The sequence below is a fragment of the Pseudorasbora parva genome, chromosome 20 (assembly GCF_024679245.1).
Source record: "Pseudorasbora parva isolate DD20220531a chromosome 20, ASM2467924v1, whole genome shotgun sequence".
NCBI classification, from domain to species: domain Eukaryota; kingdom Metazoa; phylum Chordata; class Actinopteri; order Cypriniformes; family Gobionidae; genus Pseudorasbora; species Pseudorasbora parva.
Window position 1 is genome coordinate 39,629,037 of NC_090191.1, and position 14,094 is coordinate 39,643,130.

General features: G+C 35.0%; 1 protein-coding gene across 6 annotated transcripts in view; it reads right to left on the bottom strand.

The window, feature by feature from the left end:
- The window catches only part of osbpl8 (oxysterol binding protein-like 8), a 92,861-nt gene that overhangs the window by 3,603 nt on the left and 75,164 nt on the right, over positions 1-14,094 (bottom strand). For 4 of the 6 annotated variants that reach the window (XM_067426959.1, XM_067426963.1, XM_067426960.1 and 1 more), the window contains 11 exons: positions 11,153-11,234; positions 10,971-11,069; positions 10,797-10,893; positions 10,609-10,707; positions 8,531-8,628; positions 8,249-8,338; positions 5,380-5,516; positions 4,063-4,248; positions 2,094-2,250; positions 522-624; positions 337-442 (listed from right to left, as the gene is read on the bottom strand). In XM_067426959.1, coding sequence (XP_067283060.1) covers positions 337-442; positions 522-624; positions 2,094-2,250; positions 4,063-4,248; positions 5,380-5,516; positions 8,249-8,338; positions 8,531-8,628; positions 10,609-10,707; positions 10,797-10,893; positions 10,971-11,069; positions 11,153-11,234 — 1,254 coding nt within the window. The remainder of the gene's footprint in view (positions 1-336; positions 443-521; positions 625-2,093; positions 2,251-4,062; positions 4,249-5,379; positions 5,517-8,248; positions 8,339-8,530; positions 8,629-10,608; positions 10,708-10,796; positions 10,894-10,970; positions 11,070-11,152; positions 11,235-14,094) is intronic. The other 2 variants (XM_067426961.1, XM_067426964.1) reach the window with 1 other exon arrangement.

Genomic DNA, 14,094 nt, shown 5'->3' on the forward strand with positions numbered 1-14,094 from the left:
GGGGCTGACAGACTGATGTTGAGGAGGAGGGGCTGACAGACTGATGTTGAGGAGGAGGGGCTGACAGACTGATGTTGAGGGGGAGGAGCTAACAGATGCTGATGTTGAGGAGGAGGGGCTGACAGACTGATGTTGAGGAGGAGGGGCTGACAGACTGATGTTGAGGGGGAGGAGCTAACAGATGCTGATGTTGAGGAGGAGGGGCTGACAGACTGATGTTGAATGACAAAATAACCATATAAAATTCATACACTACACGGCTGAGTACATATAGTGCGTAGTATAAGTGCTTAGTGTATGTATAGTGCATAATTTGGGACACAACTGCAGTTTTACCTGTTAATTTCTTCCTGTGTTTGTCTGATCGACTCGATGGCACTTTGGATTTCACTCAGATCTGTTCCTTTCTTCCTGAGGCGGCTGTTGTGTTTGCTTTTGTGCCCTGAAGGAAAGATCATGATCAGGTGTTTGGCACGTGGCATGTTTGAGCATGTGTGTGTGTGTGTGTGTGTGAGACATACTCTCGCTGCCTGACGAGTCCTGTCGGTCTGGCTCCGGAGACGAGCAGCCACTTTCTGGACTTTTAGGTTTATCACTCTTATGTTTCCGTTTTGCTCCTGTCACCTACAGTAACACACGCAGACATTCACACCTTTCAGTCTTTATATTATGGTTACGATAGTCTGAATTATGTGTGTGATTCTTAGATATTTCTTAAAGGTTGCAAACCAGGTCCAAAATGAACATTTTTTTTACCAGCCATAAATATTTAATACTGACCATGAAGCTGTATTTTTATTAATAATTACTGAGCAGTAATGTGCCATTACCTGTTTCCATCCAAGTTGCAAATTTAATTTTTAAAAATGTATTATTAAATGTATTACTTTTACATATTACATTTCATTATTACAGCTATTATGTATTTAAAAGTTACATTTATTTATTTAAATCCAAATTTAATTTCAAATAATAATTATTTTTTATTATTAAATATATTATTCGTTTTTTGTTTTATTATTTTAATTATTACATTTACTGTTTATTAGAAAACACATTTCATTTATAATAATTTTTATTATTACATTTATTATTATAATATTATTTTTTAAATCTATATTTAATGTCTACTAATTTATTTATTACAACATTTATTATTTAAATGCACATTTAATTTCGAATTATTTTGTCTTTATTATTTGTTTAAATCCTAATTTAATTTCTAATTATTATTTATATTTCATATTACTGTTTATTTCAATACATATTTTAATATTAAAAATATTACTTTTTTTTAATTTGACATTAATTTTTTAATGCATATTTAATTTCTACTTATTTTTATTACAACATTTATTATTTAAACATTAATTAGATTTCTAACTATTTGTTATTAAATTTATTATGTATTTAAATCTTAGATTTATTTATTTAAATACAAATTCAATTTACAATTATTTTATTACATTCATTATTTGTTAAATGCTAATTCAATTTCTAATTATTTTTATTATCACTTATTTTTTCAAATCTTACATTTATTATTTATTTAAATGTATATTTATTTATACTATCTGTTTTATTTAATACAACATTTATTATTTATTTAAATGTATATTTATTTATACTATCTGTTTTATTTAATACAACATTTATTATTTATTTAAACATGAATTTAACTTCTAACTATATTTGTTTTTCCATTCAGTGTGATTTATTTTGCACATTTATTTAAATCTTCAGAAATGCTTTTTTTTATATATAATATCCCAAGAGTCACAAATTAAGTGTTAATTTTGAACCCTAGCTTCAAAGATTTCAAAGAACCAAAAAACACAGAAGTCACACAGGCATGCATGAGAGTCAGTTGCAAACGGCAAAGAGCACAAAGAAAAAACAAAAGCTGAAAATGAAGCAGAGCGGTCATGTGACCAGGTACGCAGCAGATGATTGGTTGCATTGCAGAACAGTGATTGGTTGGTTGAAGAATGGACAGAGCGCAGGCGACGGCAGGCGATGATGATGATGAGATGAAAGCAGAGAGAGGGATTGTGGGTAGAATGAGGGAAAGGTGGGGGGACAGAAGGACGTACCTGGCTCAGGTAATTGTCCCTCCGGGAGCCCTGCTGGGTACTGAGACTAACTACACTGGCTGAACGTACCATAGGCGTCCTGTGGCGCACTTTGGTCTGAATACAGCCGTCTTTCTCGAACTGAATCAGATCGTTGAGCGGATCCCACGGACGAGTGCTAGGACACAGAGAGAAACACACACCATCCTCACAGTAAACCTGACACACTGCAGTGCACTTCCTGTCCAGGAGGGGGCAGCGTGTGTTATGAAGACAACTGGCTGAACCGTTTTAATGGTTCAGTTACATTTTAGTTATCAAAAAAATCAAGTTATCAAACTTTTTAAAGTAAAAAAAAAATAATAATCATAACTTCTAAAATTTTCTGGATTCCATTTAATAAATAAATAAATAAAAGTGATTTAATTATAAAAAAAATAAAATAATGTCTAATCAACGTAATTCATAATACTTCAAAAGCTTCATTTCAAAATTTTAATAATAATAATAATAGGGCATTATGAATTTTTTTTAGACATTCTGCGTTAAAACATTATGATTATTATATTATATATTTTTTTAAGTTTAACAAAAAATATTTTTTCAGTCTTTAAATTATGGTTATGACAGTCTAAATTATGTGTGTGATATTTAGATATTTGTAAAAGGCTCCAAACAGGGTCCAAAATGAACATTTTTACCAGCCATATTTAATACTGGCCATGAAGCTGTGTTTTAATTAATAATTACTGAGCTACATTTGAATTTTAATGCTTTATTTAAAAAAATACATTTTATTTAATAATCAAAAATCATGTTGAATCAATTGAATTCATAAAACTTCAACTTAAGGGGTTAGTACACCCAAAAATGAAAATTATTTCATTAATTACTCACCCTCGTGTCGTTGGACACCCGTAAGACCTTCGTTCATCTTCAGAACACAAATGAAGATATTTTTGTTGAAAGCTGAGAAAGGCTTCAGAAAGGCCTCCATTGGCATTCAGTACATTCCCACTCACAAGAGCCATAAAGGCACTAAACACATCGACACAAAGCTCATCTCACTACAGAGGCTGTACAATAATGTTACAATGCGACGAAAATAGTTATTGTGCGCACAAAAATCAAAATAATGACTTTATCCACCAAGTTATTGACGTGAACTCGACACATGTGCGAGAATATGACGCAGATCCGCCGTTCAGACACATGACCCGGAAGAGGAGGAGCGCCGCTATTACGTGAGTTCACGTCAGAGACCTCACGGAAGACAATAACTTGGTGGATAAAGTCATTATTTTGATTTTTGTGCGCATAACTATTTTCGTCGCATTGTAACATTATTGTACAGCCACTGTAGTGAGATGAGCTTTGTGTCGATGTGTTTAGTGCCTTTATGGCTCTTGTGAGTGGGAATGTACTGAATGCCAATGGAGGCCTTTCTGAAGCCTTTCTCAGCTTTCAACACAAATATCTTAATTTGTGTTCTGAAGATGAACGAAGGTCTTACGGGTGTCCAACGACACGAGGGTGAGTAATTAATGAAATAATTTAAATTTTTGGGTGAACTAACCCTTTAATTAAGTTAATAATAATGGGCCTAATTTTTATTTTATATTAGATATTCTGTGTTGAAACATAATTTAACACAAATTTTCAACAAAAATGACATTTTTGGGCCTTATGAAATCAGTTTTATTTTTCCCAAATAGAGTGTTTTCCATTTGAATTTTTCTGGATTGCATTTTGACGGTTTAGCTAAATAAATTTAATTCAATCATAAAAAATCATCAATAGAATTGATCAAACTTTAACCATTTAATACAATTGTAATAATAATAGTGCCTCATGAATTTTCTTCTGAGTTGCGCTTTCATTTTTCTGGATATATGATATAATACAAATTGATCATCAAACACGGTGGAAAACAAATAGAGTCATAAAACATAAATTTTTAAGGCATAATGAAATCAAAAGCTGCGCTTACTCAGCGTAGCGGTAATGCCATTCTCCGGTGGCGGGGTCTTGCTCAAACAGAGCGGGCGCCCAATCCTCGCACTTGGCCTTGCGCTCGCGGGCCGCTTTCCTCTGAACCTCCTCCAGAATGAACTTCTCATTGGTCGCCTCTGTCTGGTCCTTGTTATTTATGGCTCGTGTCACATGTTGCCACAGCCTTAAGAGGACAGAGAAAGACTTCCTTAAATGTGGTCGTTTTCAAATTCGTGAAACTATTTGAGCGCTTTGAACACTGAGTCTGACATACACCTCTTAAAAAGCTACGGATGTGAAAAATGCAGAAAATTTAATCCGATCCAAAAAAATGTATGACGGACGAAAGTTTCGGAGGCAGTGTGTAAACAGTGTGTGTTGCTTTTATTTTTTAACGTGTGGAGACTCGGTGTGCAAACCTTTAGGTTTATTTGTTGTGTCACGGAGCGTCAGCCATCAAATAAATCCCGTTTTTTTTTTCCCCAGATAGTTTTTTCCAGTTTTAATTTATCTGGATTGCATTTTAATGGTTAAATTAAATGTAAAGGTTTTTTTTTAGTGCCCTTTAAAATAATTTAATTACATTTTTTCCCAAATTCTGTGTTTTCTAATTAAAATGTTCAGGAGTCTGCTTTAATGATTTGAATAATCATGTCTAATCAACAAAATTCATACAATTTTAACAATTTAATAATTTATTGACAATTTTTAAAACAATAGGGTCCTATCAATGGTTGTTCTTCAGAAATTCTGTTGTAATAAATACACATGTATTCATCTAAAATAGTGGTCATCAAAAGGCGTAAAGCATTAGTTTAATTAATCTTTTAAAGTGTAATCCAATTCAAATAAAATGATAATATATGATGTAAAAAACAATAAGAAAAATGTGTGTGATATTCCTTAAAAAATAAGTTTATAATTGTATTATTAATAATAATAAATCGTATATTCTACTGTCCAATAGTGATGAGACAACTTTTATTTTGGCAGGTTGTATTGAAGGTCTGAATTTCTGTGTGTAACGGATCGTTTTCTCAGATGAAATGCTTGTGAAGTGACTCTCAGTTGATGACGTTATAGTGAGACTGAAAACACCACGAGCATCATGCGTTCTTCGGTGTGTGTGTAGTGGACAAAACTGTGGCGCTCATTCACACAAAGAGCGCAGAACATGCAGACTTTAGACTTCAATAGCACTCTTCTTCACTGACACTAATCTCACTAATTTGATTAAGCGTGCAGCCCTACTTTTGATTTATTCATCCACATTTTCTCTGAGATTCTTGCATTATACTGTGTGTTGTATTTTTACCTCTCGGACTCGAACTCGCCCTGTTCTTCAGGAGGAACGGTGCATCGGATCAGGCGGTCCTGCCTCAGCTCTGGCGTTGGGTTCCAGAACGTCTCCATCTCACCCGTCTTCTTATCGTTGATGAAGACCTCGCTGTCCTGTAGAAAACACACAAAATGGCATCTGACTAAGAGTCCTAAGAAGCCTTAGGCCGGAGACTGTGAGCGTGGCGTTTCTGTTGCGTGCCATTTTCTATGCCTTTGCGCACCAAAAGCCTCAGACGTGCCGCTGCTGCTGCTAGTTGACGTACAGAGAAGGCCCTATGTATACTTCCTGTAAAACATAAATATATAGCCTACTGATACAGCAACGATAACGTCGGCAGTATTGACCATACTATGGTATTGACGGCAAAATAGGCTGCAGAAAATTTTGTTCTGTACTGACGTGCAATATTTGAAAATCGATAATTATTATTTATTTAAATCACAGTTATAGCTGCATTTATGTCGAAACCTAAAGACTTTCAAACATCAAAATGTAAGTTATTAATACCTATTCATGTCAAAATGGCATCTAAGCATCTTTTCCTATTGTATTTTTCCTGAAAACGCTTCCAACACGCTTGTGTATTGCATGAAAATCAGCGTTGGTTCTATTTTTAGTATGCATGTGTTTTCGGCGCGGCTCGAACCTGAGCCGTGTGTGTCACGCAGGCAGTGTGTAAGCTCTAACCCAGGGGTTTTCAAACTTTATGATGCCAAGGACCTTCAAATATGATGAACCTTTTATGAGGGACCCCCTTCCTAAAATCCATCTGTTTTTTTTATGTATGAAAAAAACTTATTTAAACTGTTAGATAAATAGTAGGTGTGACATTATAAATACAACATATTGTTTCCAAACTTAAATTGGCTATAGTTAATGTTGGATGTATAAACCTGAAGAAGAACATTTTCAATTAAAAATGATTTGTAACTTTCACAATAATTGTAAGTAAGCAGCTCACGTACTGCATTGAGAATACTGCCTTACAACCCCAGAGAGCGAGATAAAGGAGACTATAGTGAGATAAACTCTTTTTAGTTTTTTTAGTTTTAGAAAAACTAAAGATACAAAGCAAAGATACAGGTATACAATTCTGGAAAGTATGTATACAGCAAGAAAGGTAGAGAAACATTTAGAAATGAATGTTTGGTAGATTTGATAACTTTTTGCTTTGTCTTCTTATTCTATTAAAATTTCTGGGGCCCCCGTAGAACCTTCCGGAGGACCCCTGGGGGTCTCCGGACCCCAGTTTGAAAGCCTCTGATATAACCTGTTAACATGGGAGCCGAAATAAAATCCGACACGCCACCGAGCCGAGACGCTTACAGTGTGTCGCCAGCCTTAGCTTCAGGTCAGGAAACATTTCGATTTGCTAACATCATTAGCTTTGGCAAACGACATGCTTTAGACTTATTAGTCAAAGCCAAACGTTTGACTTTTCTGGCCGAGAACTGGAACTAGTTTGATTGACATGTGAAGTGACACATTTTTAGATTTTTATGTATAATTTACAGTTGATTCCTTGTTATTTTTGTTAGGGATGTAACAATACATAGCTAAGGATTAGAGATGTTAAAAATTAATTGATGATTGATTTTCAATAATACAGCTAATCGATAAAACGTATCAATCAAGGATTTATCAGGGTCAGGCATGTGCATGCTGCTCAACCATGAAACAGACACGAGGAAAAATGAAGCGTGAGCATTTGCAGACTTTTGTTTCATGCAAATACAAGTTACAAGTTGTTGTGTTTATATTGTGTAGGGCTATCTATATCTGATTAACCTCATATAGGATGCATCTGGTTAAAAATGAATGCAGCAGTAAAGCACACCATGTTCATTTTCAGCCTCAGCGCATGCAGCTCCAACAGAAATGCACAGCTAATGACTATGATAGGGACTGTGACTAGTGTTGGACATTTTAAACCCTCACTTATTTCACCGCTCTAGAGTTTGCATGTTGACTGTTGCCATTGCTTCCCTCCCTCTTTTTGTTCTATATTATAAAAAAACTAAAGTGTTTTTTTTATGTTACGGACGTCCCAATTGGGATACAGGATTTGAAAATTTCAGTTTAATGTCAATGTTATATTTTGGTTTCATTTCCAAGTATAAATAAAATCAACCTGGTACACAAAGGCAGGGCTCAGATTAGGCCAGTAGCTTTTACAAATATGCCTTAGCAAAGACATCACTGGTGTGCATTATGAGACAAAACACTGACCCTGACATATTTTAAGATATGCCAGTGCAAGTTGCTTTCAGTTAAAACAGCTCAAACATGGGTTTCAGTCTGGGACTAGCTTAAGCCTTGTCTGTGAAACTGGGCAAAATTAAACCAGCGGCACAAAATATTGATATATCAATTGATACACCCACAAATCTAATCGAATCATAATTGTATCGTGGCATCGACAATCAATGTTGTATAGTATTGTGACTAAAAGTTCGATTTACACCACTAATTTTTGTGTGCAGAATGCAGCAGGCGGTCTGTGATCAGTCCGTCTAGACTATATTAGCACACACAAACATGCACACGCACACGCACACACACATCTTTCTGGGGACTCACCATAGACGTAATGATTTTATTCGTAACCATATTTTCTATCCCCCTACACTGCCCCTGCCCCTAAACCTACCCATCACAGGAAACTTTCTGCAGTTTTACATTTTCAAAATAACTCATTCTGTATGATTTATAAGCTTTTGTACCCATGGGCACCTCAATTTAGGTCCCCACAGTGACACGAGTCCCCATGAGTCTGTGTGCATTCAGGTTGAAGTCCCCACCAGGCTAGAAAAACATGTACACACACACACACACTACTCACCCAGTGCCCTTCGAGTGTCGCCAGCACCTCCTTCCCAAGTTTGATTTTCCCACTGATCTGGTTGACACTATCACTGCTGCCAAGGAACGGCTGAGATGATGGAAAAATATCAGTCATGTGATTGAAGTCATACAAAGCATCATTCATTTGTGGATGCTATGTGGATGTCGTTATCAGTGTGGCATTTGGTTTGATGTGTTACGGATGTGATGTCTGAGGGCTTTCTGTCTGTGCCACACTGTTCCTCTAAATGTCACAAAGCTTAAACATACACACACACACCTTGAGTTTGAACTCCAGCTGAGCGCTGTAGCCCGTCTTCTCACAGGTGATGGACACCTGACCGCCCAACTCCAGAGTCATTGTACCGTACAGGATCCCTGAGAGACACACAGACACAGAATGTGTTAATCTGCATGACTGAATGGTGTATCTGAGTGTTAGTGAATACACCTATGTGTGTGTGCATGGACATTGAGATTTATTTTATTTGTACATGTTTCCTTACAATAATAATAATAATCTTATAAATAAAACCCAACAACGCACAAATCACGTTACTGGACAAACAGCCGTAAATACATGACGCTTGCTAAACCAGGCCTTAGTCTGCAGGAGATGGGTCTTTGGTAACACTTCATTATGATACTATAGATTATCAAATCAAATATGAAAAAATCATATTATAAAAAAAAAAAAAATATATATATATATATATATATATATATATATATATATATATATATATATATATATATATATATATATATATATATATATATATATAAATAAATATATTTTACATTTACAATAATACTTCCAATTATGAATCACATATAAATATATACAAAATTAAATATTTACAAATAAATACAATAAAAACAAACACACATATACATTATAATATTGTTATATGTATTAATATATACATAAAATATATAATATTTTAAATATAATATAATAATAATATATAAATATTATTATTTAAAATAATAATAACTTATGAATTATGTTTATGTATATATATGTTAAATATTGTAATTATAAAAATAATACAATTATTTAAATAAATATTATATAATATATTTATTATTTTTAAAATTGAAAAAGTATATTTAATAATATATGTATAATTAATAACAATATATAATTTTAATATATAAATAAAATATTTATTATATAATATTATTTATTTATTATATAATATACTTTTGAAAAATTAAAATCATGAATCATATATATTTATATATATATATATATATATATATATATATATATATATATATATATATATATATATATATATATATCACACACACACTTAAATAAACATACAATATATATATGAATGTACATTAGCTAATGATCTGTTAAACATTCCATAATGAATTGTTTTTCTTGTTATCATTTAGAGAGATATTCTGTATAAAGTGTTACCAAACTGTCTTATTCTAACTAAATGCAAAATCTAGACTGGATACTGCACATGTATCTAAACCAGTCCAAACGAGTTACTACACATGTAAACATACCTAGATGTGTCCCTACAGAAGACAACGGGGATAGGGTTAGTCATGCAGTATGAGTCGGGGTGTTAGCTGAGCTGACGGGTGTTAGTTAGACATTAAAGGGATAGTTCACCCAAAAATGAAAAATTCTGTCACTAATTACTTACCCTAGTACTTACTCAGAAAGGCCTTCATTGACACCAATGTCATTTCCTCTCTCAAGACCCATAAAGGCACTAAAGACGTCGTTACAAAGCCCATCTCACTACAGCGGCTCTACAATCATTTATGAAGCGGCGAGAATAGTTTTTGTGGACAAAAAAACGAAATAACGACTTATATAGTGATGGGCTGATTTCAAAACAATGATTCGAACAGTTTTGAATCAGCGTATTGATTCATGATTCGGATCGCGTATCAAACTGCTGAAATCACGTAACATTGGCCGATCCGAATCATGAATCGATTCACTGATTCATAACGTTCGAAACTTTACGAAGCATTGTTTTGAATTCAGTCCATCACTATATAAGTCGTTATTTAGTTTTTTTTGCGCACAAAAACTATTCTCGCCGCTTCATAAAATAATTGTGATTTTGTGCCACAAAGCCGCTGTAGTGAGATGGGCTTTGTGACGACGTCTTTAGTGCCTTTATGGGTCTTGAGAGAGGAAATGACATTTGTGTCAATGAAGGCCTTTCTGAGTCATCGGATTTCAACACTAATATCTTCATCTGTTTCAGAAGATGAACGGAGGTCTGACGGGTGTCGAATGACATGAGGGTGAGTAATTAATGAGAGAACTTTTGGGTGAACTAACCCTTTAATGCATGTGCATGAGCGCAGACATACCTTTGCAGTGAGCGTAGGGCATGTTCATCACATAGTCCTCCCCTCTGTTCAGAAACGACAGCCTGGCTTCACCATCCAAGATGGCCGACAGAGAGTTTCCTAAAAGACACAACAACAAAATCACAATCAGACGTGTGTGTGTGTTATGCAAAATCATGTGCTTTAATAGAGTGCATCTTCTGTCCCACCGTAAAACTTGGACTTGGCCAGGATGCTGCCGCTGAGACAAAAGCCATCCTTCCTGTTACTGACATAAAAGGCTGAAACTGGAGGATGATGGGACACCTGGAGGACAACAGATGCATTATCTTGGGTGTGTAGTGCAATACTAACTGGAATGAAAGCTGATGTCAGTGCTTTACCTGTTCTGCGATGTAGAAGGTTTTGCTGGTCGTCCTGGTGTGGATCCATAAACAGCGAAACGTTTCTCCGATAATGGGGTTATACGGTTTCTTCAAACCCTGTCAATGACGAAAATGATGGGAATATGAAGTAAAACGACAGATTTGAGACTCCTGAAGGCTGCTAGTGAATCTGTCTTCACCTTTGGCTTCTTGTAGAATCCAGAAATGTACCATTTGACCACCTTCTTCATCCGGTTATAAGCGTTCTCCTCCACCGCCGCTCTGATGACACAAACAACAGACAACTACGGTGTTACTTTAATGAAACAAACTATAGTCTGATTTTGATGTGTAGTTTTACATTTTATTTTGCTTTCACACTGAGAACGATATGTGGACAAACATAGATTGTTTAGTCAATAATTCAAGAAGGTCTATAAAGCTCTTTCTAGTTGTAATCAGCCTTAAAACTAACATATAGTTCTTGTAATTGTTTAACTATAGCATTTATTACAATAAGGGTTTATTTACAAATCAAGACTAATGACGGATCCTCATTACCATGCAGGGCAATGTTAAAAAGGTGGTTCCATGTTTTCTTTTCTAGGCTTGGTTGTGTTTATGGGCGCAGTATAACATGTCTTAATACTTCTTTTCTTTTCTTTTTTAAACGCTGTATGTTTCTTCTATTCTCCCTTTATTCCACACCTCTTTCTACACTGTCCTTTGAACGTCTCATCTGCTTCCTGCTTCTCTGAAGCCCATCCCTCCGAAAAACACAATGGTCTTAGATTGGTTAGATGGCCAAATGTAGTTTCCTGTATTTTTATTGGCTGAAGTACCAAGCCCAAGTTAAGGCCACGCCCCTTCCCATTACGGGCAGAAGTCACATCTGCGGAGACTAGCGAGGGTTTATGATGTCACCAACCCAGGAAGAAGCTCGTTGTAGTCCAAACCGGCCATTTTTTGTAGGCAATAAACTGCCATAACTTTAAAAGACAATATCTCCGTTTGCATTGAACTTTCAGGGCTGTAACTTTGCAGATACTGTTTATGCTCAAGCAGCAACATTACACACTAACTAAAGTTAAAAAAGTGAAATGGCATGCAAACAGCCCTTTAACTTTTAAAATTTTGTTTATCTAAAGGATATGTTATGAAAAATAGCAACAGAGTTAGAAACTATAGCTACAACATGCCACAGATGTAATATACTGTACATCTTTAGTGAAAAATCTATTCCCTTAACTGATTATCCATTAGAAATTCTAGCCACAATTTACCACAATAAATAAAGCGTTATAATCTAGTAAATGTGGTCGTTATGAGTTTATAAAGCTTGCAGGATGATGTTACCCCTCTTTTCATCAGTCATTTTAGTGGCTGTTTTAGATCCTGTTCGACTTTCCCTGTAGTGTTTTACTACAATCTCAATAGAATTCAAATGGGTCGCATATTTTATCATCAGCGTCGCATAGGAATGGCTCGTTGCAAATCTTAACATCTTGAATACACCTACAGTGATTCACGGGCTTCAGTCACAGTCATACTGCACAGACAATTGATCCATTATACCAAACCGAGACGTAGCGGTACGCAAGAAAAAGTGCAGGTGCGCTTAAGAGTAAAATGGTACTGGATAAGTACCGCCCCACTTCGAGCACTCTGGACAAATAATCAAATGAAATGAAGTACATTTATATCTAATAATAATGATAATAATAATAATCACAATAATAAACAATTTGTTGTGATTATAATTCATATAAATAAATATAATTTAAAGCAGTACTGGGTAACTTTTGCTCTCGGGGTCCCCCTACAGTTGGGAAAAAATAATGTCCTCAACTACTGTCGTAAGCTCTGTCATCCTACATCAGGGGATGCCATCACGCGTGCATTTGTTGACATGACAGTCCTGATAGCCCTGAACTAGTAATGCGCGGGTCGTCTCATAACCCACGGACCCCGTATGTCTATTTAATGGTCGCGGGTGCGGGCGGGTTGTAAAAATATATACAGTGGTGCGGTGTGGGCCAAATAACTTCATAAAAGTGTCCCGCGGGTTGGTGCAGCACTAACGGTTCCCCTGAACACTGCAGGAGGAGTTCACATGCAGGTGTTCTTCTGGCGGCGCGTGGGAAATGTCTTCACCCCAGGTACAGTCAGTGGCATGTTTCAGCAGGTCATATGAATATAATTTCATGGGTTTTATTTTTTTCAAACGGCAAAAAATCACGATGCTCACGTTTACAAGCCAGCGTCATTATAGTAGTCTATTGGTTAGCGTTTTACAGAATCTATATGATACTTCAGTTCAATGTTCGAGTGGTCGGTAATCGCCGTAACAAGCAGGACAGCATCGGTCGGGCACGCCTCCTTCAGCTCACGCCGACGAGCAAACGCTGGTCACATTTTGATCCTCGTCCTGCCTTTAATCACATCACTTTTTCGTTTCCTCTTATTGCTTTTCTTCAACAAAACCTTTTCTTTCTTATTTGTCTCTGCTGCTTCGGACATGACTATATAATCCGACGAACAAAGTTGGGCTCGCACGTCCGAATGTAAGGAAGTGTGTGTGTGTTGGTGGAAGTGACGTATATGCCGTAAAGCAGTCGAATTTTGTAGTTCTTTTTGTTCTCGGGTTACTACCCGAAACCCGAAGTTTAAAAGTACGATTAAAAACGATACAGACCCCATCAGGCTATGGCAGATGTGTCATTCAACCTGTTGTAAGTCGATGTATCATCACAAGAGTCTTAAAAATATATTATGAAGGTTGAAAAGTTACCTAGTGCTGCTTTAATTAATTGTATTATTATTATTATTATTATTATTATTTAGTGACAGTGATTTTACCATGTTTGGCCCACTTTAAACTTAATTATGCAAAACTAATTTTGATATAAATGACATTTAAAAATATAAATACATATTTTAATATAAATTACATTTAATATATATATTAAATAATAATATAAATAATATATATATATATATATATATATATATATATATATATATATATATATATATATATATATTATTTAAGTATAAATTACATTTAAAAACATAAATATATTATTTTAATATACTTACTTTATTTTTTAAAACACAATTTATGGTTTTTAAAACAAAATTA